This window comes from Sminthopsis crassicaudata, chromosome 5, assembly GCF_048593235.1.
Source record: "Sminthopsis crassicaudata isolate SCR6 chromosome 5, ASM4859323v1, whole genome shotgun sequence".
NCBI classification, from domain to species: domain Eukaryota; kingdom Metazoa; phylum Chordata; class Mammalia; order Dasyuromorphia; family Dasyuridae; genus Sminthopsis; species Sminthopsis crassicaudata.
The window spans coordinates 150939518-150963938 of record NC_133621.1 but is presented as its reverse complement, the minus strand read 5'-3'; the positions used below and the strand labels follow the sequence as shown (position 1 = coordinate 150963938).

General features: G+C 31.7%; 1 protein-coding gene across 1 annotated transcript in view; it reads left to right on the top strand.

Annotated features, from left to right (window-relative positions):
• The window catches only part of GNAT3 (G protein subunit alpha transducin 3), a 90094-nt gene that overhangs the window by 5731 nt on the left and 59942 nt on the right, over positions 1 to 24421 (top strand). The window contains exon 2 of the mRNA XM_074266922.1: positions 22775 to 22817. Coding sequence (XP_074123023.1) covers positions 22775 to 22817 — 43 coding nt within the window. The remainder of the gene's footprint in view (positions 1 to 22774; positions 22818 to 24421) is intronic.

Sequence of the window (24421 nt, the reverse complement as noted above, 5' to 3'; positions counted from 1 at the left end):
AGAGCAAGCATATGAGACTATGTAAAAAAAAAATCACATAAATATGAGTTGTTGCTTATGAAAATTAACATAAACATATTTCCAAATAGCTCAAATGTCAAAAATGTAATTTGAAATCACTCCTAGATTTTACAGTAATTTCAATTAAAATTTTTATGGCTTTAACCTTCCATAGCTACCATCTTAAAAGTAAAAGAAAATAAAATTCCCTTCACCTCTAATGTAATAGCTTATAAATTAATTAACCAATTTCAAGTTTAACAGCAATTAGTAGATTCAGTCATTTATTATACAGCTGTTTATGTTGAACATCTTACAGAGAGAGACAAAATGTCTTCTAACCTCAGAATGGTTTAGAATAAGGTATAGACTTCAGTACTTGGTAAGTGCTTAACAATGTTAACTGATTAAGATCACATATTTTAATATAATTATCTCTACACCATATTTAGAAAATACTATTTTCAAATGTTAAAATAATTTAAATAAAAATTTGTTTGCAAACATACTAATGTATGCGAATTTTAAGAATCATATTATAAATTTTTTTTATTGTTTATTATGATAACTTCCATGGGAGCAGGTCTATATGAAATTCTACACAAATGGAGCTCCATAAATAGTTATGGGGGCACATGATAATTCAATTGGGAACATGGAAAATGGGAACTAGGCCCAGACAGCCTTAAATGGATAATGCCCTCAAATGGTTTAATGTTAACTCTGATTGCTAATTGCGCTATGTTTAAGACATTTCTGGGTCAAACTATGAAGGAAATGGAAAAGAAATGACTTCTCATCCTCCTGACACTTACTCAAAGATGCATAGAAATGATCTTGTTAATAAAAACTAAAGAAAACAAAAACAAAAAATAACCCACCACATCTAGATATGAGTCTACCAATAATAAAAGCTGTACGATTTCATTTAATCCTCATGATAGCCACATAATATAAACATAGCATTATTGCTCCCAGTCTAACAAAGAAAAACTCTCATTCATAAAAGTTAAGGGACTTGTCCAGGACTACATAGTTTTTAAATGTCAGAGGCCTAGATCTCACATCATCCCAAGTTTAGCACAAATTTGACTCTATTGCCTCCATGCAACTAGAAACATTATCAAAATTTTCACTTACTTTTGCCTGCTTTATTATATAACAGGGAACATAGAAGATTTGCAAGAGGTATTGTACAAGGAAAGAAAATAATATAGTGACTGTTAATACTCATCTTTTCCCTATTTTGATATTTTCACTTAGAATCATTATATATATATATATATATATATATATATATATATATATATATATATATATATATATATATATATATATATATATATTTAATTTTTTATCCTGTCTCTGATTATGACAGTTATTTATTATTTGGTAAAATAATCCCTGCAGTGCTAGGGAACACACATTCCTCAGGGGTAGAAGGAAGAAGAGCTTACTCACCTGTTTTCATGAAATTATCTAACTGGACAAAAATAGGAATCTTCTTTATGTTCCAAGGTTTTTGATTTAGCACAGTACCTGGCACACAGTAGATACTTAATAAATACTTGTTAACTTAAATTTAATGGTATCCAATCTTCAAGGTACAAGCAACCAGAAAGGGCAGTCCAAAGAATCAAAAGATACTTTAATCTTTAGCCCAGGTTCTACTATAATCTTTAGTCCTGGTTCTACTATTTCTACCTACATTCCTTTTGATTAATACAGTCTGAGACAGCATTGCCTTGATTTATAGCTTCTTGGTCTGGGGAGGTAGAAAAAATCATGAAATTTAATTTAAATCAACAAACATTGATTAGACACCTACTATGAGCAAGTTGCTGAGCTAGGTTCTGAAAATACCAACTAAAAATATTTGTTCCTGATCTCAAGGAACTTGTAGTATAAGAAAGTAGATATGATACATGTGCAAGTAATTATGACACAAGATAAAAAGTGAAAAGGCAAAGTATGGATTTATACAAACTAAATGTCTTAAAATGTAAAGAACAGAAATTATTTTTAACTAAGGGGGGTGGGTAAATAGAAAAATTCTTAGAAGAGGTAGTACCTGTTTTGAGTCTTGGGTTTTGAAAAATACATCAGCATGAAGAACACCTTTTTTTCTCTTACTACTCAGTAGTGATAAGCTAAAAAAATATGTTTAGTTCTCTGCAGAATATTAGGTATTGTACTATGAAATTTATTTTTTTTTCTTACTCTTTGAGTTGTAAACTATCATTTCCATGCTTTTAAATAATGTCCATAATCTCTGCACCAAAATGTATATTTAAGGATATGTTAGAATATATTTCATTTGAAAAGTTCTGTTTAAAGTACACTCTTTTAAAAATGAGATTGTCTTCATAAATATGTTATATGGTTTATCACACTTGTAAGGTGTTCCAGGGATATACTACTTGCATATCAGTCTAGCTGTCATGAGATTGCTTTTAAAATCACATGAAGGTTGAGTTTCTGCCCCCTAAATGCAGGTTTTTCCCAAAGATATCTCTGGATCCTTCTCTTTTCATTCTGTTCTGTCTCTAATTAATCTCATTAGCTCCCATGGATTTAATTAGCCCCTCTTTGCAAGTAACGGCCAAATTTATACATTCAGTTCTAATCTTTCTTTTAAGCTTCATTTTGAATTACTGATTGCCTATCAGACATGTCAAAGTAGATGTCCCACAGACATCTTAAACTCAACATGTTTAAAACAGAACCCTTTATCATTCTTTTTGAACCTTTCTCTCTTCCACTCTTACCTGTTTTTATTTTTCTTAACATCACCATCCTTGTTTGTAAATCTTGGCAATATACTTAGCTCTTCTCTATGATTCTCTTTATATATCTAATTAGTTGACAAATCTTGTCATTTATACATTCAAAAAGTGTCTTGTATCTCACACTTTCTCTACTCCCATTCAGCTGCCATTTAAGTTCAGGCTCTCATTATTTCTTATCTAGATAATTTCAACATGCTCCTATATTGTCTTCTACCTCCATCTCTACCAATCCATCCTACACCTTGCTGCTAAAATAATTTTCCTTAATGATATATTTAACAATATGACTCCTATTCAAATAAATTTCATTAGTTTCCTGCTGCCTCTAGGATACTATATAAACTACTATGTTTAGGTTTTAAGGTCCTACAGAATTTAGTCCCAATATATCTTTCCAGCCCATTAAAGATTACTCTCTTTCACTTAATCTATAATTCAGATAAACTGATCTCCCTTTTCCTGACACAGAACACTCTATCCCCTGTGTTCATAACTTTGCACTGAGCAAAAACTTTGCATAACTGAGCCTGGAATATACTCCCTCCTTACTGCATCTCAGAATTCTTTTCTTTAAAAATGCACTTCACTTTTGTCAATACTAATTAACTGAACATGATTTCTACCTTAAAAAGTCATTTAAATAAGCTACTTGTTTTTAGCTAACACATTTTGCTACCGCCTACTTGTCAAAACTATTGTCTCATTGAGGAATATAGTTTTTGAGACCATGTTATCATGACACCAAGTATCTCCACTGACTTTCTTTTTTACTTTCTCTCATCTATATAATAACATCTATGTGAAAAAATGAGAGAGGCATATCAGATAAATTTGAGGTTTTTTATGAGAATTTATGTTCTTTTTACTCACCTTTGGATCAGTTATAATTTTAATTTTCTAGTTTCATAATTTATAGCCAAGTGGCATCAACTGTACCGTAATAATAAGTTGGGTTTTTATAATACAGAGAAAGATGGAATTATTAAAAGTGCTGCACAATTTCTCAAAAACAATTCAGCCCACTTACTTCCTTTTATTCCATATGGGACCCAGAACATTATTTATCTGAAGTGAGTGTTGCCAAATCAACTATATACCATAATCTGAGCAATTTGTATTCTATATCCCTCCTTTGCTCTCTCATCCTTATTTGGTTTGTTAGGCTATTGTTTTTTCAGTGATTGTTGGTTTCATTGAGGAATAGTGTAATATTCTCAAGCTTGATGTAATAAGTACAATATTATATGAAAGTAGGAACATAAGGAGAATCTCATTATTTATCTATTGAGGAACATTCCACTTCAATTTCTATGACAGTGGCAAAACATATTTGATTACAATGTGTGCCAGTTTATGTTTTGGTTAATAAATTTGTATATTAATATATCTACTTATGGCTACAGATATTCTACTAATAGTTCTTTAATAATTATAGTGGAGATTTTTTGATCCCAAGAGACAATAAATGTATCTTGTTAATAACATGAAAGGTTCCTTAAGATATTCTGTCTCCAATATTCATCATCTTATTTGTTTGCTTTTTGAAATTTCAAAGGAGCATTTTCTTTTAAAATTGTTCTTTATTCTAGAATAACAAATGTTTCAGCCTTTTGCCAAATTCAGGGCAGTAGATTTCTTTTTAACAGAAATAGCCTTATTTAAACTTTTCTTTGTTTTAGAGCAAAATAAATAGAGACAACAGCACAGAGAGCCAACTACTTGGAGAATTTCACAATATCCCATAGTGTAATGGCCTATTTGCAACACACAAATTTGCAAGTTCCAGATGCAAAACTAATTATTTACAAAGTTGCAATTATTTACAAAGGATGCCAGATGGCAGCATTAAATAGCTTTGCATAATGTCGAGTACTTTTTTTAACCCAAACTGGCAAAGGCATAATCTTTTCTAAAACTAACATGATGGAATTCAGAGAACTATTTTGCATAAATTTTGTTGTTTGTTTTGATTCATTTGCTTAAATTAATCGGTGCCACTTACACAATATTAGCTTAACAAAATGCATTCTGAGCTGAGGTGGAATCCATTGATTGTGTTATAATATCATGCCTAATCTTAGAGATTTTGCTAAGATTTGCCTCATAAAGATTGCAATTTTATGGGGTAATTTACATGATTTCACTGAAAATTTTTAAATTCCTTTGTTTACCTTAAAGCCTGAATTAAGTTGTTGGTGATTTGTCACTCTATGGATTTACAATTACTTATTTATATATAAACCATAGGCAAACCTGGAAATCGCCAGCTTTCTGAGAAAATTAAGAGAAAGGAAATAGGTAAGGAGGTCTGGGAATTAATTAGTTGAAAGTAGTTTATAAAATTGTGTTTTAGTGGATAAAAATGATTCAATCTGCATTATAGAAAAAGTTTCCAAACTTCCAAGAATCACAGCTCATTTATATAGAACAGTACAATTTAGTTTTTAAAGGCTTTTCATCCACATTTATTTATTTGTTTATGTGTTGTGTTTATGTAGTTTTATTACTCAAGATTTGCTCTGGAAATATAAAAAATTGGGTTTGTGTCTAGGTGTTCAAAGATGAAGAAACCTCTTAGCTTTCTCCAGATTTAATAGATCACCAATCTTTAGATTTAGTCACTCAGTGAAAAAAGTTCAGGTCCCAGAGTCAGGAAGACCTGAGTTCAAATGTAGTTTTAGACACTAGCTAAGTGACTCTGGGAAAATAATTTACCTTTTTCCTCTCGTTTTTCTCATCTTGAAAATGAGATAGAGAAGGAAATGGCAAACTACACCATCTTTATTAAAAAAAAAATGGCATCATGAAGAATCAGACAATAGAGCTGACTGAATAACAAAAACAAAAACATCTATCACTTTGCACTGAGATTAGAAGACAGATGTGGTGTACCATGCATTTGCATATTATATATCCTATATATACTGCTTATATATGAGAAAGTCATTTTACTCCTTTAAATTTTCCCTCAAAAATGAAACTTTAGAGTAGGTGATCCCAAAGGTATATTTGAGTTCTAGATCTTCATGATTTTTAATTTAATTCACATAATAATTGGTGTGTTAAGTACATATATATATTATGTGAATATTCATGACATTTTATTCTTTTTATTATATGTAAATACTATATGTATATATAATGGCCCTATATTTAATATATATATACTATGTATGTATAAATTATATATATATATATATGTCACTATACACTTTATGATATATTCTCATTTTAACCTGAAAAATCAATTTCCATTCATCAGCAATCATGCCAATTTTCATTACCTAAAGATATGCCTTTAAAAGATTAAAACAGAATCTAGTAGCTACATATGGACAACACATTAAAACAGAGAAATTACTAAGATCAAAGGGAGAGATATTTTTTCTCAACATTGTCATCTTTTATACTATTCTAATTCTCTTTCTTTTGGTCTCTTCTTGTCTCTCTCTCTCTCTCTCTCTCTCTCTCTTCCTCCTTTCTTGTTTCTCTCCTTTCCAAATATGTATGGAACACATTATATGAAGAATAATATATGCTGCAAAATATATTTAGAAATTGTCTCCATTGACAAAAGAAATAGATGGGGTATTAATAATTATGATGACTGTTAAATGAAGAATATGACTGGCTTAGGCCTAGAATGACTATTTTAGCCTTTTGCCTTTATCAAACTAACAATATGATTGCTTAATTTCTTCTTACACTTTGCTCTTTTGGACACAGTATATGTCAATATGCTATGAAATGAACATTGGAAGATGAAAATAGTCAAATCAGATTTCTCTTGTGTGGTATAAAAAACAATTCCATACTTTATTTTCATCAGATCAAAATAGTGCTAGTCTATCAAACTGAATGATTACCCAACTCTGTCAATAATAGCTCCTCAAGAGTATCTAAACATATCTGGCCACTATTGCTCTCAAATTCATTTGTTCCAGCTATTGACTTATAAGGGATGTGATAAAAATAATTTCACCCTGGAAGCTGGTTTATCTCTCTCTGCTTTTGTGGGGTTTATTTGAGGATAAATGCTTCCCCCTTCCCCATTTGTTTGTTTTGAAATCTATACTTCAAAGAGAGATAGGAATACCGATCACTTATTGATTTGCCTGGCTTAGTCATGTAAGTAGATCATCTTTCACCACTCATTAGGGAACACATTTAGGATATGTTAGCAAATAGGGGATAGTGCATGGCTAAGTCCTCAGAGAAGGGATCTAAAAGAAAAGGAATAGCTCCATCTGTCTACCCTCAATCAGCCTGCATACTCACATTAATTGCCCACTTTTGCTTTGTATTTTTATTGTTGTTGTTAAGTCATTTCAGTTGTGCCCAATTCTTTGGATTCCCATTTGGGATTTTCTTGGCAGGAATACTAGAGGAGTTTGCCATTTTCTTCTGTGGCTCATTTTACAGATGAGGAAACTTACACAAACAGGTTTAAGTGGGGTGCTTGGAGTCACATAGTAAGTGTCTAAGGCTGGATTTGAACTTTGTTAAATGAGTCTTCCTGACTCAAGGCCTGGCACCTATTTACTGTGTCACCTAGTGTGGAACTTGGAAAATTTCAATTAAAAAAGTGCTAAGTCTATGTCTACTAATATTTTATTGAAATTCAAATTAGATGTCATGTCCATGAAATTTTAAATAATTTCCCATATCTTTTGAAAGCAATTTCATCTTCAAATTTATTACATTACTTTCATTGGTTCTCTTAACATATTGCATTTCATCTTGCTTTATAATTATTTGTATATATATTTCCCTCAACTAGACTGCTATTGTAAGGAAAAATGCACTGTGCCTTCTTTATCTTTATATTGTTTAACATAAATATTTATTGATTTAATTGAATGTTCAAAATAAATAAAAGCCTTTGAAGCTTCTTCATATTTTGTGTGGGCATTTTACATTACTTTCTTGCTAAAGATTACTCATGATGGCCAACTAAACAGAGAAAGTTTATCACTGATTTATTATTAATATGGTAAGATGTCTTTAGTGCTATGGGGGTGGGGGAAAGAGAGTCTTTTTGTGATCCAGTTCAGCATTTTTATTGCAAGGACTGGTTGATATGGACTAAGCCCCTGAAAATATAAATTAAATTTGTCAATGACATAAAGCTATTGAGAATAGCTAAATATGTTAGTAAATAAAATTTAGATATAAGTTTATCTCAGGACTAGCAATTAATGAAGTGAAAAAAATCTGAGAGTTTAGTTGACAGTTTGAAATGAGTGTGATATAGCAGCTGAAAAATGTATTGTTTACATTCATTTAAAAATAACAACAGAAATAAATTAGTACCTAGATAATGAGTGTGATTTTGGCACACTCCCAATAATGCTGATTAATAGCTCACTCTCAGTTTGGTAAAAGGTCTCTATTGTGAATGATTCTGTGGAGTTCTGCATGAGGATGGAAGTGGTTTGTTTTCCATACAATAGATTTAGACAAGAGCCTGATAAGTCCCTGCAACCTCATTAATGGAGTTGTTCTAGGCCTTATGTGCAAGAAAATGTAAGAGAGCTCTTGATGAGAGATACAAAAGACTAGCAAATAAATTGAATAGACTAGGAGAAACTCCCACAATAGATAGAGATCTCAAAGTAAGGTACAAATGGATTTAGACTGGAGGTCCTAGAATATTCATAGCCCTAAAAAGAAGCTGTTAGAACTAACTGGTAATGAAGAACAAGAGTTGAATCACAAAGCCTTGTAGAAGAAGAAATATTTATATAGCAACCTTGGAAGTGATGATTGAAGGAGGGATGAGAACTCAGGAACAATGAGTCCCAGAGCCATGTTATAATGGAAGAAATTCAAACCATACTTTATTTGTACTATGAGACTTTTAGATTGTGTAGGTATGAAGGTGGAGGTTGGGCCATGGAAGTCAACTCTTTAGTGACCAAAAATGGTATAGGTTCCTATGTAAGTCAAAATATGGATCCCTGTGAAAAATGGAATTGGTTGGCTTTTGTTTTGCTTTTAATGTCCAGAGCTCAGGTAGGTGATGTTTCATTTTGTAGTATAAGCAATATTTTTTTTCTCTGCTCAGTATCTTATTAGCCTGTAGGAACTAAAGGCTATCTTGGGCAAACAAAATATCATAAATGTGATTTCTAGGGTTTCATGTTATGAAGGCATAAATCTGGCATGGATTTATGAAATATCCCTAAAATTAAGCCTATGTCCTTGTGTCAGGACTGGATATGAAGGCTACATCTCTTTACCCTATACTTGTCAATAAGTTTAGTCATGAATTAACATGCTAAAAATGTATTTATGAAATTTGGAGATTACAGAAAGATAGATGAATGATTGTGGATTTTAAATGGCTTGACCTTGAAACAAACAAAAATAAGTGTTGAAATTTAATAGGTGCATTTATGTAAAAACAAAACAAACTTTAAAAAGTAAAGAATAAAGAAGATATAGCTAGAACCAACTAATGAAAAATTTTTTTTAAGATTTCCATTGGTTCAATGTGAGTTAATACCATGATATGTTTCTTCTCATATGATAATTCAACCTAAAGGTACATCAACAAAAATATAAAGTCCAAAAATGGGAAGATAATGGCTCTAATTCTTTGTGTTCTGCTCAGAGAATGTCTTGATTGTTTATAACATTTTAAGATGTACACTGACAAATGAGATCATGCCCAGAGATACATGACTAGAATGCCAAGTAGAATAAAAACACATATCAAATTTAAATCATTTGGGAAAAATGAGAATATTTAACCTAGAAAAGAAGAGTACAACAGAGATGTCTTCAAATATTTGAAGAACTTCTGTATGAAAGAGTAAATAGATTTATTCTATGTGACTCATACTCTACTTCACTGGAAAGCTGCTATATGATCAATGTATTTAAAAAGGTGTCATCATACCAGATCTAGGTAGTAGTAATATTGTTAGGCCTCATGAGATATTCTAATTGTCACAGCAGAAGTTGTTTGATTACTTACTGCTGAACAATGTCTCTCTTGAAAAGGAGGTGAGATTAAATTGACTCCAATGTCATGGCCATTTCTAAAAACATATTATTTACACACAAAATCTAAAAAAAATGTTTCATATTCAAATAATCCAGTCAACTTCTTTTCCTTCCTTTATTAAAACAAAAAGCAAGAAAAAGAAAAAAAAGTCTTTATGATGAAAATGTCTCTAGAAAAATCAAGGATTATCAGACTGATGCTTTATAGTTATTAAGTATAACAAACAAAAACTAAAACATATGATTCATTGGATTTTGAAGAAAAATAATAGTCTTAACATATTAAGAAAATTATTCAACTGGTAAACTGATTTTAATTTTTTTGAATATTTCATATACTGAAAACTTGTGATCTTTTAATAACGTGAGGTACATGATATATAGCCTAGACACATATTAGCTATTTGAGACTAAATGAATACTTGTATTTTCAATGTCTTAAGGAACCTTTAGGACAATACACTAAAAACTATGAAGATCTGTAGTAAAGTTCCTGATGAGGATGCTAGCTTCTAAATGAGTAATTAAGCTTTAATTATTCTAAAATCAACAAAGAAATATAAGGAAGAAAGAAAGAAAGAAAGAAAGAAAGAAAGAAAGAAAGAAAGAAAGAAAGAAAGAAAGAAAGAAAGAAAGAAAGAGAGGAGGGAGGGAGGGAGAAAGGAAGGAAGGAAGGAAGAAAGAAAGAAAGAAAGAAAAAGAAAAGAAAGGAAAAATGTAAACTAGACCACAATTCCATAAATTTTAATTTATGATTTTTGAAACTTAAATATTTTACCTGAGATCTTCATAAGTTTCTCATAGATTTTTGGATCTGGAAGAGATCTTTGAGAGTATTTGGTACAATTCTTTTTTTTTTTTTTTTTAATTAATTATATAATTATAATTTTTTTTGACAGTAGATATGCATGAGTAATTTTTTTTATAACATTATCCCTTGTATTCATTTTTCCAAAATTTCCTCTCCCTCCCTCTACTCCCTCCCCTAGATGACAGGCAATCCCATACATATTAAATGTGTTACAGTATAACATAGATACAATATATGTGTGTAAATCCAATTTTCTGTTGCACGTTAAGAATTGAATTCCAAAGGTATAAGTAACCTGGGTAGATAGACAGTAGTGCTAACAATTTACTTTCACTTCCCAATGTTCCATCTCTGGATGTAGATGTTTCTGTCCATCATTGATCAACTGGAAGTGAGTTCTTTATGTTGAAGATATTCACTTCCATCAGAATATATCTTCATACTGTATTGTTGTTGAAGTGTATAGTGATCTTCTGTTTCTGCTCATTTCACTCAGCATCAGTTGATGTAAGTCTCTCTAAACCTCTCTATATTCCTCCTGTTGGTCATTTCTTACAGAGAAATAATATTCCATAACCTACACATGCCATAATTTATCCAACCATTCTCCAATTGATGGACATTCATTCATCTTCCAGTTTCTAGCCACTACAAAATGAGCTGCCACAAACATTTTGGCACATACCCTTTCTCATCTTTAGTATTTCTTTTGGATATAAGCCCAGTAGTAGCACTGCTGGATCAAAGGGTATGCACAGTTTGATAACTTTTTGGGCATAATTCCAAATTGCTCTCCAGAATGGCTGGATTCTTTCACAACTCCACCAACAATGCACTAATGTCCCAGTTTTGGTACAATTCTCTTACTCTTACTTATTCTCTCTTATTCTCTCATTAATGGGAAAAGTAAGTTCCTAGAATGTTAAACAGTTGCTGAAAGGCGTAAAGCTATTTAGTAGCGAATTCAGGAATACAAACCAGAATTCCTGATTCCCAATACAGTACTCTTTCTACTACATACAGTATGTTCAAGGATGTATTATTATCTCTTTTCTCTATGCTTTCACCTTTCTGCTCATGTTAAAGAAGAACTGGAATTTAAGAATACCTTCAAGGACCAAGTTGCATCAACTAATGCACTTATTTTTCCCCCTGAGGAAAAATAAATAGATATAGTATGATAATTTTGTTTTATTTCAAAGTAAAATTTAATTTCTCCTAGTAATTATTTGTATTTCAATTACACTTGCAAAATAGGAGAATCTACAGTGAATTATTATAAAATTATTGTTTTAAAATATTTGCCAAGTAATATTCCTTGTATTTCTAGTATTAAGGAGATAGGTCCAATAAGAAAACTGAATTTTAAATTATATAGATATAGATATATAGATAAACATAGATATATAAATATGCATTGTCATTCACTCATTTCAATTGTGTTTGACTCTTTGTGATACCATTTGGAATTTTCTTAGCAAATATATTTTAGTACTTTATCATTTCTCTTTCCAGCTCATTTTATAGATGAGAAAATTGAGGCAAATAAAGTGAAATGACTTTCACAGGCTTACACAGCTAGTAAGTGTCTGTGGTGAAATTTGATTTCAGGAAGATGGGTCTTCCTGATGCCAGGTACTGGATGCAATCTACTGTGCTATTTAATTGTCCCTTTACCTAAATACAAATACACACACACAAATGTGAATATTCAAATACAATATACACATATATATGTATACCTATTTTACATTCACATGCATACAGATAAGTTTGTGCATATACATATAAGTGGGCATAAATTAACAGATATACACAATATACACATAAATTAACAGAGATACACAGAAAGAGAAAAAAGATACAATGAGAGACAGACATGACACAAACAGATACCAAAAATATGCATCCTGACTTTAGAAGTGATTTTCAGTTCCTCCATGGAAACTGGAATGAAAATAACTTATAGCTGTATAAATATGTAATAATATGAAAGAGGTCTTTTGAGTTCTTTTAAAAAGATTAACTCATGATATTTATACACACATACATATTTATTATATATATATAATATATATAAATACTCATATAATAGTTGGGCTAAATCACATAAATGAACATGATTAATTCATACAGTGCTAAAATGTTTCATGCACTCTGATCTAGAAAATCTTTTTAGCAATGTATTCACAATTTGGCAGGACAGGGAGTATCTCAGGACATCTTTAGATATATGTGAACATGCTGCTTAGCAGCTATATTTGGCCTAGTAACATGATCTAATGCTATAAGAATGGAATTGTCCCTGTTAATTAATCCCTATGGCTATTGAAGAAACTGTCATTTTCATTCTCAAATAAATTCAAAATGGAATCCTAGAACACAACCTAATTGATTTTTTTGAAACATGACTGCTTTTCTTCAAAGTTTATCTTTTGATGACATTATTGAATATATTACTTATTCAAATGAATAATTAAAATAACTGATTTTAAGCAAGTTCTCTCTGGATGCCTTTTTTTCCCCCTAAAGGGAGTATCATACACAATAAATTCCATATCACAATCTAAGGGGATACTACTGTTCCATCATATATAACAGCCAATTATAAACTCTGAATCCTTAGTGTTTCAAAAGGAAAACATTACTTACCTCCAGGAAGAAGTAGAATATCTCTCTTCAGAACTGTTCTAGTCACAGTGCTGTTCATAAAAAGATTCTAATTCCCAGAATTCTAAAATATGAGCTTTAAGAGCTTCAGGATCATCTAATTAGGAAGCTGAAGTGAATCTAGTAAGTGTAGTAAGTGTGGCTGGGTGAAGACACTACGATATATATATAGGCCCCATACTGTGCACCATTGTGATGATCATATTGGGATAGGAAAATTAGTAAAGTTGTTTCTGCTTTTACCTTCAAAGCAATCTATTAGATTGTCATGTTGGTTTCCTAATTGTGCTTTTTCTTGCTCTCTCTATTGGCCAATTGATATTTTGTCCCAGAATAACCTATTCTATCTAGTGGACTACTAATTTTTAAAATTAAATTATGTGGCATAATGTAGAGTTAAATCAAATAAGGTTAAATTACTTCCCCAGAGTCACAAAGCTAGTAAGTGTCTGAGACTGGATTTCAACTCATGAAGATGAGTCTTGCTTATTCCAAGCCCAGTGCCTTAGGTGTGTAGCCTGATATTCTTCTGCTCCCAGAGACTCACCATATTGGATTTTAAGTTAATGTGCACTCCCAATCACTTTAACTCCTACTGCAGAATGTATACTATCACTAGGGTGCCTTTTTCTGGTTGACCAGTTATTGTCAGAGCTTTTACTTTCTCTACTATTTCATATGTGTCTCCTCATCCCAGAACCTTACTTCAAGACTGGCCTTCTCATCAAGGAATTAAATTCTATGAATTTGCTTCCTTGCACTTATTATTCAGATTTCATTCCTGATCCTTTGAGTTTTTTCCACTACCCTTAACTACTTTTCAGCTTCTTTTTATGTTGTCCTATCTACTAGTTTGTAAGCTCCACAAAGGCAAGAAATCTTGTTCTCCTTGTAGTTGTATTCTCAACACTTAGTATTATGCCTAGGATAGAGTAAACAATAAATATTTACTGATTTGGCTTGATTAAATTTAGAATTCTCAAATTCAGGTTATCTACTAGCCCATCAAGCAGCAGAGACTGTTGATATGAGACAAAAACCTAGACCTTAATTCTTTCTGAGAAATCTAGAAAGCAAGTATATTTAGATAAGCCTGGTAAATCCATAGTTCCTATACAAAGTTTATCTATACCTGTACCTAGATATGTCAACTTAAATTTAAGAACATATCACAAGACATTAAATAAAATGATGTTGAGGGACTTCCTGACAATAGGACTATCTGAATAGAAGGGAGCTGGTTCTTACCTATCAAAGCAAAATATTGACGTAAAAACCAGAACAATCTTAATCATGATTGAGAATCCACTAAGGACCTACAGTGATTTATTTCTTCCCATAACCATGCCAAAAGTCACAAATTCATGGGCAACAGGAAAAAAAGTACCTTAAGCAAAACAAATACCAGAGTGACCAGAGAAGGGACACGTGTAGCTTTAAAGTCTCTGTGTGTCAGGGAGAAAAAGTAGGGTACTACAATGAGAAATACCCAGTATACATATTCATATTGCCCCAGGATGATAAGAAGGTCACAGATGATAAGAAGTAGGCAATTTGGCAGCCCACTGGAGTGTCACTGGGAAGTGACCATACTATTCAGTAAATATTGGCCAACTTACTGACAGAGACCTTAGACCAGGTCAGACCAGGCTAAGTGGTCTGACTTCTCGAATTTTCCATTCTGAGACACCCGAGAGGGCCCTGAAAATCCAGTGCTCTGAAACTCAAAGATTGAAGGTGACCTAATCCTAAAAGGAGATGGTTGTCCATGATATATAGAGTAATTTCTAATAGTCTTGGCCATTTCACTTAAGCAGAAAATAGAGCCTGGCCCTAATAGAGTCCTATGGAACTTAAGCTAAAGAGATGAGTAAATCAAAAAAAGCAGCATGATTTTTTTTTTCCAAAGTGAAAATCAAGCAGATACTAAAAGGAAACATGGTTTTCCCATAAAGACTACTTAAATAGCTAGAAAAAAATGAAGAATTAGAAATAAAAAGAAATGAAAACTTTGGAAGAAATTAATATAAGGCGTATAGGAAGTTCAAGCCTCATCCAAGATAAGGACTCTAAAAACCAGAAATCAACAAATTCATAAGACAGAAATGAATGTTTGGGTTAGGGTTGAGATGGAAATGGGGAGATAATGAAGTATAAAACATATTATAGCAAAAGGAAGTGAACAGAAAAATTAGTGAAGAAAAGATAATTTAAAAAATAATTGGATTTTTGACAATTATGATTTAAAAATGCTAGACACAATATTTCTAATTTTTGCAATTGCCTTATTTTTTAAAATTATATTATTCAGAATTAAAGAAATAAAATTAATTTATGAACAAGAAATAAAACACAGTTGTGTAGAAAAAAGATGATTATATTTGAAAATGCAAATTTATTAATGTACAATTTACTATTCCTTTTAAATATATACTTACCTTATAATTCTTTATTTTCTTTTTTTCTTCTGTCCCTCACCAAAGAGATGTCTATCACTGGATATTAATATATATACATATATAGAGAGAGTGTGTGTGTGTGTGTGTGTGTGTGTGTGTGTGTGTGTGTAATATGTAACACCACTCTCTACATTCTTCTCTTTTATCAGTTCTTTTTCTGAATGTAGACAGGCAGACAGCATCATTCTTTATATGTATAATCAAAATGACTTAGTTAAGAAATTAAGTGAAAATTTCCCAGACCTAGTAGAATAAGAGAGTGAAGTAAAGATAGAATGAATCCACCAGTCACCCCTAATAGTAACTCCAAAAAGAAAAGTTATAAGAAAATATAAACCAAATCTAGAATTCTCACATTGAATGAAAAATGTTGTCTATATCCAGAAAGAAGACTTTAGCTCAAATCTCTTATCTCATACATACTGATTATATGCCTTTGGAAAAGTCAATTAATCTCTCAATATCTCAGCTAATTCTCCAAGATTAAAAGTTATAGATAAATTGATAGGTTGTAACATATCAGAAGTTCCTTACTCAGATGCCATCACAAATTGAGTATTCAACATACTTCCCTCAGCCCAAAAAAATGCTTATAGAGTTTTACCAAAAGATATTTCATGGAGTCTTTTCCTAGATTTTTCCCAAATGGCCCATTAGAAATTAATCTAAGGTTTTATCAGAAATTATCTTACACAATTAATATATTAGGATTTAGAATCTAGAATCAGGAAATATCTTTAAAGATCAATTAGTCCAATCTTCCTATTTTATAGAAGAAAACATGAGCCAAATGAGTTCTTTCTTTGTAGTTGTTAAGCTGTTTTTCATTCCCATCTGATTTCATGATTCAAACACATAGAGGATCAATTTGCCATCTCCTTCTCTAGCTCATTTTACAGATGACCATCTAAAGCACATAAGGCTAAGTGGCTTGCCCCAGAGACACCCAATAAATCAGTGTCTGAGGCAAGATTTGAATTTAGGAAGATGAGTCTTCCTGATTGCAGACATGGCACCCTATCTAGCTATGTTATCTATCTGCCCTAAGTTCTCACTATAGATGACTAACAACAAAGCTTCAGTACCACAGTAATGGTCTGATTGTCAAGACCTAGGCAGGAGAATAGTGACATCTCTGTTAGAGCAATCCCTCTCATGCTCCAAAGTGCCTCAAGTGACAACATATATGAGTTACAGCAAAAGTACAATTTAGAAGAAGGAAGAGATCACTCAGGATTCACTCCTGGAATATTCCAAATCTAAAGAACAGAACAGAGCATGTGATAGTGGAAATGATTTGTCATGGGGATAAAGTCTTCAAGAATTATCTTGCCTTTTTCCATAGCCCCAGTTCTCCTCTGATTCATTATTTCTAAAATAAGCATTCCTCAAGGCTCTGTCTCTAGGTATGCCCCCTTCTTTTCTCTCTACCAATCTTTTCATCTTTCCATGTCTTCATCATTGCCTCCATGAATATAATTTCTATACTATACCTAATCTCCTTCATACTATACTATTTATTCAATTATCTATTAAGCATCTCTAGCTATTTGCTCCATGTATTCAAACTCAACATGTCTGATATTGAATTAATCTTTATTCCCCACAAATCTACTACATTCCTTAATTTTTTCTTATTATTTCCATACTACCCTTCTCTCAATAACTCATTCAATCACCTTCAACCCCTGTGCTATATTCCTCCTCCATTCTACACATCCAATCATTCCCCCAAATCTGTCAATTCGATTTTAAATAACATTTTTTGCATGTGAGGTAGTACAGTATAAGAGTGTACTGAGCATGAAATCAAAAGAGATTTAGCTTCAAATCCATTTCCTGACACTTGCAGTCTGTGTGGACAGCAATCAATTAATCCATCAGCAAGTGTTTATTAGGTATTTGCCACATGCTTAGAACTGTTCTTGGCATTAGAGATACAAAGAATGAAACAATCTCTATTTGAAAAGGCTTTACATTCTGTACCTGGCATAAAATAGATACTTTATAAATGTTTATTGATTGGCATTCTCATGAAGAAAATGCTAAATATATCTTTAAATATGAAAAGCATAAATGAGAAATCAGTAAATAATATATACAAATCCATGTACACACACAAACACATACACACACAATACAAGGTACTTTGGGAGGTAGAGTACTAGCAATAAAGAGATCATTCAGAAGCTGCTGATTGAGCTATGTCTTAAAGATACAGAGGGACTCTGAAGGAAGGAGAACATTCTGAGCATACTGGGTGGAAGTGTGTGAAGAATTGAGAGCAGTACAATTTTTGGAAGCCAGAATAATTATTATGGAAGGAAGAAAAATTGCACAATGTGGAAAAGATTATAATATTCATTGAAGCTGGAAAACAAGATAGGGCTCATGTTGTATTTAAAAGCTAAACAGAGAAGTTGGATTTTTATCTTACAGGCCTTTGGAAGCCACTTGAAGTTACTGAATAGTCACTTGGTGAGAGGTGCTCTTAAGCATAATCACTTGTCCATGATAATATGCAGAGTGGACCTTAGTGATAAAAGGCTTGAGGAAGAGAGATCAATTAGAAGACAGTTGCAATAATCTTGGGAAAATATGCATAAGACTTGAGCTGAAGTGGTACCAGTGTTAAGTGCAGAGGTGCAATAATAAAAAATGTTGTAAATTATGAAATGGCAAAATTTGTTGTAAATAATGAAAAGGCAAGATTTGGCAACTAAAAGTGAGTTGGGGAAAATTCCAAGGTTAATATCCTGGGAGACTAGAAAGATAGTAGTTCCTTTGATTAAAATAGGGCCATTCAGGCGCATCATTCCTCAACGCTCTATTTTGCTTTTTGTTTCCCCTGCTGATTTTCATATCACCTTGCAAAAACTAAATGTTCATTTCATCTTTGTTGAATTATCTTTTGTTAATACTTTAATGTCTATGAATTCATTGTCAGTGAAATTATCTGCTAAGGGATCACAACCCAACCAAATCTCATACTATGAAAAGCTTTATAATATCTTCTTTTAAACTACAAGATCATAAATTTAGACTTGTAACCAACTTTGGAGTCAATCTAATTTAATTCCTCCATCTTTAACAGAAGGGAACTAAGTCATGAAATGTTTATTAATTGCCTACCATGTGCCATACATATATATAGATAGATAGATAGACATAAAAAGATATATATTTTATATGTATTTATATATACATAGATATGTATGCATGTATATATATATACATATATATATATATATTTAGTATATACATACATAAAATAAACACATGGTTAATTTATGGAAACTCATGGGCAACTAGGGGGCATAGTGGGTAGAGGGCTGGACCTGAAATGAGGAAAACTCATTTTCCTGAGTTCAAATCTGGTCTCAGACAGTTACTAGCTATATGATCTTAGATAATTCCCTTCATTCTTTTTCCTCATCTATAAGATGAGCTGGGGAAGGAAATGGCAAACCACTCAAGTACCTTTGACAAGAAAGCAATAAATAGTAGGAAGAGTTGGACATGCCTGAAATGACTTAACAATAATAGACAATGGATGCTGAGAGATTCAGGAAAAGCTGTCTATAAAAGACATCATCTGAGCAGACCTATGAACAAAATAAAAAAAATTCATACAGTGATTATCTGTTGTTTTTTTCACCCACAATTTGGATTCTTTAAATTATTATGCAACTAGGGGCAGCTAGGTAGTACAGTGGCTAGAGCACCAGCCCTGAAGTCAGGAGAACCTGAGTTCAAATCTGGTCTCAGACACTTAACATGTCCTAGCTATGTGACCCTGGGCAAGTCACTTAACCCCAGCCTCAGGGGAAAAAAAAATATATTATGCAACTATTAAATATCACAGGGAGAATATTTTTTTCCTCAATTCTTCTCCAGTTCCAAGCTTTATTGTAATAACTATATACTATAGCTTATTTTTCTTATTTTTGTATTTATATTGATATAGTTTTTAAATATATCATTTGCATGATTCTACTCCCCTCACTGTACATCAGGCCTTATAAATCTTTTTATACTATTTTGGATTCTTACAAATGTTTGAATTTCTTTTGGAATAGTAATTTTTGTTATATTCATGTGTACTTAGTTGAATGATTTATTTATAATTTTTTTGCTAACACAGATGTAGTGTTCTCATTGGTTTTCTGGAGATCTTAGAGCAGCCTTTGTTTCATTTGAGTTGTCACTACAATAATAGCCAGATGTTAAAGTCCAAAAGTCTTTGTCTTCTTAAAATTCTTGTCTCCTTGCCTGGGGTTTCAGTTAGCTTTCTGGAGGTCCTTCATAGGAATCTTGGTCTCAGTGGAGGAAATGCAGAGCAGGACAGGCCAGCCACCACCTTGGTGTGATATGAAGTGAATGAATGTCTTTTCTTGCTCCAAGAGCTTGAGCTCCTGCCCTTAGTCCTCTTGTCTTCTCTGGCTCTGACTCTGGCTGAATTTTCCCCAGCTTTATATTCTCTATTTTAATTACATCATTATAGGTGTGAGTCTTGTAGAATAGATGTCAATCTTATAGAACTATATTAAGTACTAAGTTTATGTACTGAACTAGAGAACTGTTTATCACCATGCTAAACTAGGTAACCATTGTCTTATCAATTCCACTGAGTTAGTAAGTTATCCTTACTAGTTAGTAAGAATCCTTGTTTCAAGTACAAGAGTTCTGGCCCATAACACCCAGATACACAAAACAGGCTGATAAAAGTATCTGGATATGTGTGAGAATTTTGTTTTCTTTTAAGAAAAATCTTAATTTTTTTTCACAATATTTGCATTTTATCAAAAAACAAAATAAAATAAAACAAAAAAAAAACACCCCTCTATCCTATTCAGAAAGTCATCCCTTCTGACAAAAAAATTACAGTAAAATTAACCAATATATAAAAATTATCTGAAATTAATAGCAATGTTCTACATGTACAGTATTACATCTCTGTAAAGACAAGGAAGTACCTTTTTCATCAATTTTTTGGGGGGAAGGAGAACTTTGTCATTATAATTTTGTAGCATTTAAAGGTTTTTAATTTAAATTATTTTGTAGTTTTTAAATTGTACATTGTTGTCATCAAGCAAATTTCTTCTTGGTTCTGCTAATATCACTATGCATCATTTTACATACTCTTTCCATGCTTCTCTATTTGCATGATATTTCTTTTCTTACAATACAATAATAATGTACTATCTCAATATACTGCCATTTCATCAGTTATTCCCCAATTAGAGAGTCTTTATTTTGTAATTTTTTTACCTTTAAAAAAGTACAATTCAATATTTTGTTATATAAGGGATTTTTCATTTTTTTTCTTCACTTACATAGATGGTATCTAGCAGTTAGATCTCTAGGTCCCAAGTATTGGAAATTGAAGATACTTTCTTAATATAATTCTAAATCATTTCACAAACTGGTTGGGCCATTTTATAACTCCACCAATTATGCATTAGTATGCCTAATTCTCCACTCCCTTTCTAATATTTTTTAACTTTATGTCATCTTTGCCAATTTACTGGTATATGGTAAATTGTCTCAATAATCATTTCCTTTATTACTAGTGATTTGTAACAATATTTCATGTGGTTGTTCAGAATTTGTGATTGTTCTTTTGAAAACAGTTTTTTTCTCTATTCTATACTAGCAAATGATAAACAAAACTTCATAAATCAAACTAGGTAGAGGCAAATCTTGAGTTTAAGAGTAAAGCAGTTAGGTCATCTAATGCAATATATTCATTTTTTTTTTTTTTTTTTAGAAAAGAAATCTGAAACCAAGAGAGGTTAAGCAATAATTTCAAGCTAGAGTCCTAGGGTATCATATTTAAAGCTCTCTCTAGCCTATCACAGTACTACCTCTTCTACATTATGTAGCAATATTTAGCAATATTATTTGCTTCTATTAACTGGTCCCCTTTTGATATTTAGTTGGCTTTTTTATCCATGGTGAATGGTTGCCAAGTGAATCTATAAAACCAAGACATGGTTTACAGTGAATCCTAGGTTCCTTCCTTGATTCACAATGGATATTTTTGATCCCACTTTCCAGCAATGTCTTCCCCCTAACACTTTGCTCTCCAGAATTATTTAATTGCATATGCTAATAGGAATTTCACTACAGTGATTGCAAGAACATTTCCTTATTCATTAAAAAATATAGACAATGAAATTAACCTCAGAGCTTGGAATGGACTGTGAGTTAAAAACAAAAGGGAAGTACTAGTTAGATAACATTTTTTGTTATCATTTCAAAGAATTAATTTTTCTCATGTAGATTTGAAGCCCACTAGAAATATTTGCTCCACTTGTTCAAAATAATTTTGATTCATCACTTACTTGATACTTGAAAAGAATTTTTTTTTTTTTTTTTTTTTTTTTTTTAGTGATAACTGACTTGGGTTTCTGGCACAAGGACATTTTTGTTTGTTTATTTTTTACCTGGCAATATGTCTGACTCTTAACCCTGTTTCTTCATCTGTAAAATGAGTTAGAGAAGGAAATGTCAAAGCACTCCATTATCTTTGCCAAGAAAATCTCAAATAGGGTCATTAAGAGTCAGACATAATTGGAACAAATGAACAACAACATAGAAGAGAAAAGAGGCAAAGTCTTTTCTCTAATATCTAGAAGAGCAAATTCCAGCAAAATTTCCAAATTTGTAGAAGTGTAGGGTTTGTTGTTTGTTTGTTTTATTTAGTTTTGCTTTGTTTTGTTTTGTTTTTCCTGAAGCAATTGGGATTAAGTGACTTGCCCAGGGTCACACAGCCAGGAAGTGTTAAATGTCTGAGGTCAAATTTAAACTCTGGTCTTCCTGATTTCAGGGCTGGTGCTCTATTCATTGTACCACCTACTTGCCTCAAAGTGTATCTTTTAAAATTAATAATAGAACCTGTTTATTAAGTTAAGAAAAAATTATTCCTTTTTTTCTCTTTTATGATGAGAAAGGGACGATGATAGCTTTTAATACATACAGCCATCCATTTTTGCATATTGTTAACCATGAGTGGTCTGGTCTTTTTACAGGTGCTGGTGAATCTGGAAAAAGCACAATTGTTAAACAGATGAAGTAAGTATTTGCCTCTCTTAGAGCATCCTGTGCATATCTTTCAATGTTGGTAAAGATAAAGAACTAGAGAAAAAATATACTAAATTGAAAGTTTCTTTTTGTTGTTGTTGTTTCATTTTGTTTTTGGTTATAGCAGAAATGTTTCTAGTTCCTTTGTCAAATATACAGAAACAATGGATGAATTCTAAAAAAAAAAAAAAAAGGAGGGAGAAGTTAATAAGAACAATCTTTTTTTTTTTTTTTTTTTTTTTTTTTTTATAAAATGCTGTCTAAGTACAGAGACTAATGGTTAAGATGGGGAGGTATGTATATGTATAATAAATATTATTTATAATATTATTTAATATGATATAATTTTATAATAAATATTATAAAATTATATCATATTAAATAATATTATAAAATATTATTTTATATCATTTGCAGAGTAACAAAACATTTCACATTTGTTATATCTCATTTCATCTACATAATAGTCCTGTGAAATATGGAATATTATTATGTTCCTTTTATAGATAATGATGCCTAGCCTTAGAGTTGTTCATTGACTTGTCCTTGATCACAGCTAGGCAATGTCTGAGGCAGAATTGGAACTTAACTCTCCCATATTCTAGCTCAGCATTGTATTCCCTGAAGCACTCATCTATCTCTGATGATTCCTGCTTTTAAGTTTAATTTCCAGTAGAGGAACATCATCACAAAAAATGGTGTGTGTGTATATGTGTGTATTTGATGTATACATTATAAGTAAACAGATATGTTTATATTATACAGTATATATAATATGTAATAACATATTAAAACATCAGCTTTAGTATCATAAGGAACCTTAAGGTCATCTAATGCAATATATTCATTTTTTTAAGAAAAGAAATCTGAAACCAAGAGAGGTTAAGCAATAGTTTCAAGCTAGAGTCCTAGGGTATCATATTTAAAGCTCTCTAGCCCATCACAGTACTACCTCTTCTACATTATAAATGCAGTTCAAAGTTACAAAATAAAGTAAAGTATTTTATTGCAGAGTTTGGGAATTTAGGGTGTGGTGTGGTGTCAGACTGGCTGTGCTGGTTAGGTTTGCCTAATTTTCCCCCATTTGGACCTGGGAAGAGGAGTGGAGTGATATATAGTAATAATCATGTTAGTAATAATAGTAATAAGTAATGCAACTAGCAACCATATGGTTCTTAAAGGCTTACAAATAAGTTTAGCAATATTATTCCAATCAATATTTAGGACTGTGAGACAATAAGTATGACTATTATTTATAGATGAAGAAATTGAATAGGAAGAGGTTAAATGACTTTGCCTAAGGTTACATAGCTAGTAAATGTATAATATTGTATTTTGAACCCAGATCCCCTGGGCTCCAGAAATAGCTTCCAGTCACTGTATCACATAGGAAAATTACTTATGTAAAAATAATGGAACTTCCTTTTTTAAAGGATATGGTTTAGAGGGGGGCAGGGATAGCTACACTTTCTACTCAGAGGAATCAGGAAAAGATGACATCTGAATCAGATTTTAATGTATGAGTAGGAATTCAACAGACAAAACCAGAGGTAGTTATGTCTACAAACATACCAGGCCTAGGAAGTCTTATGCAC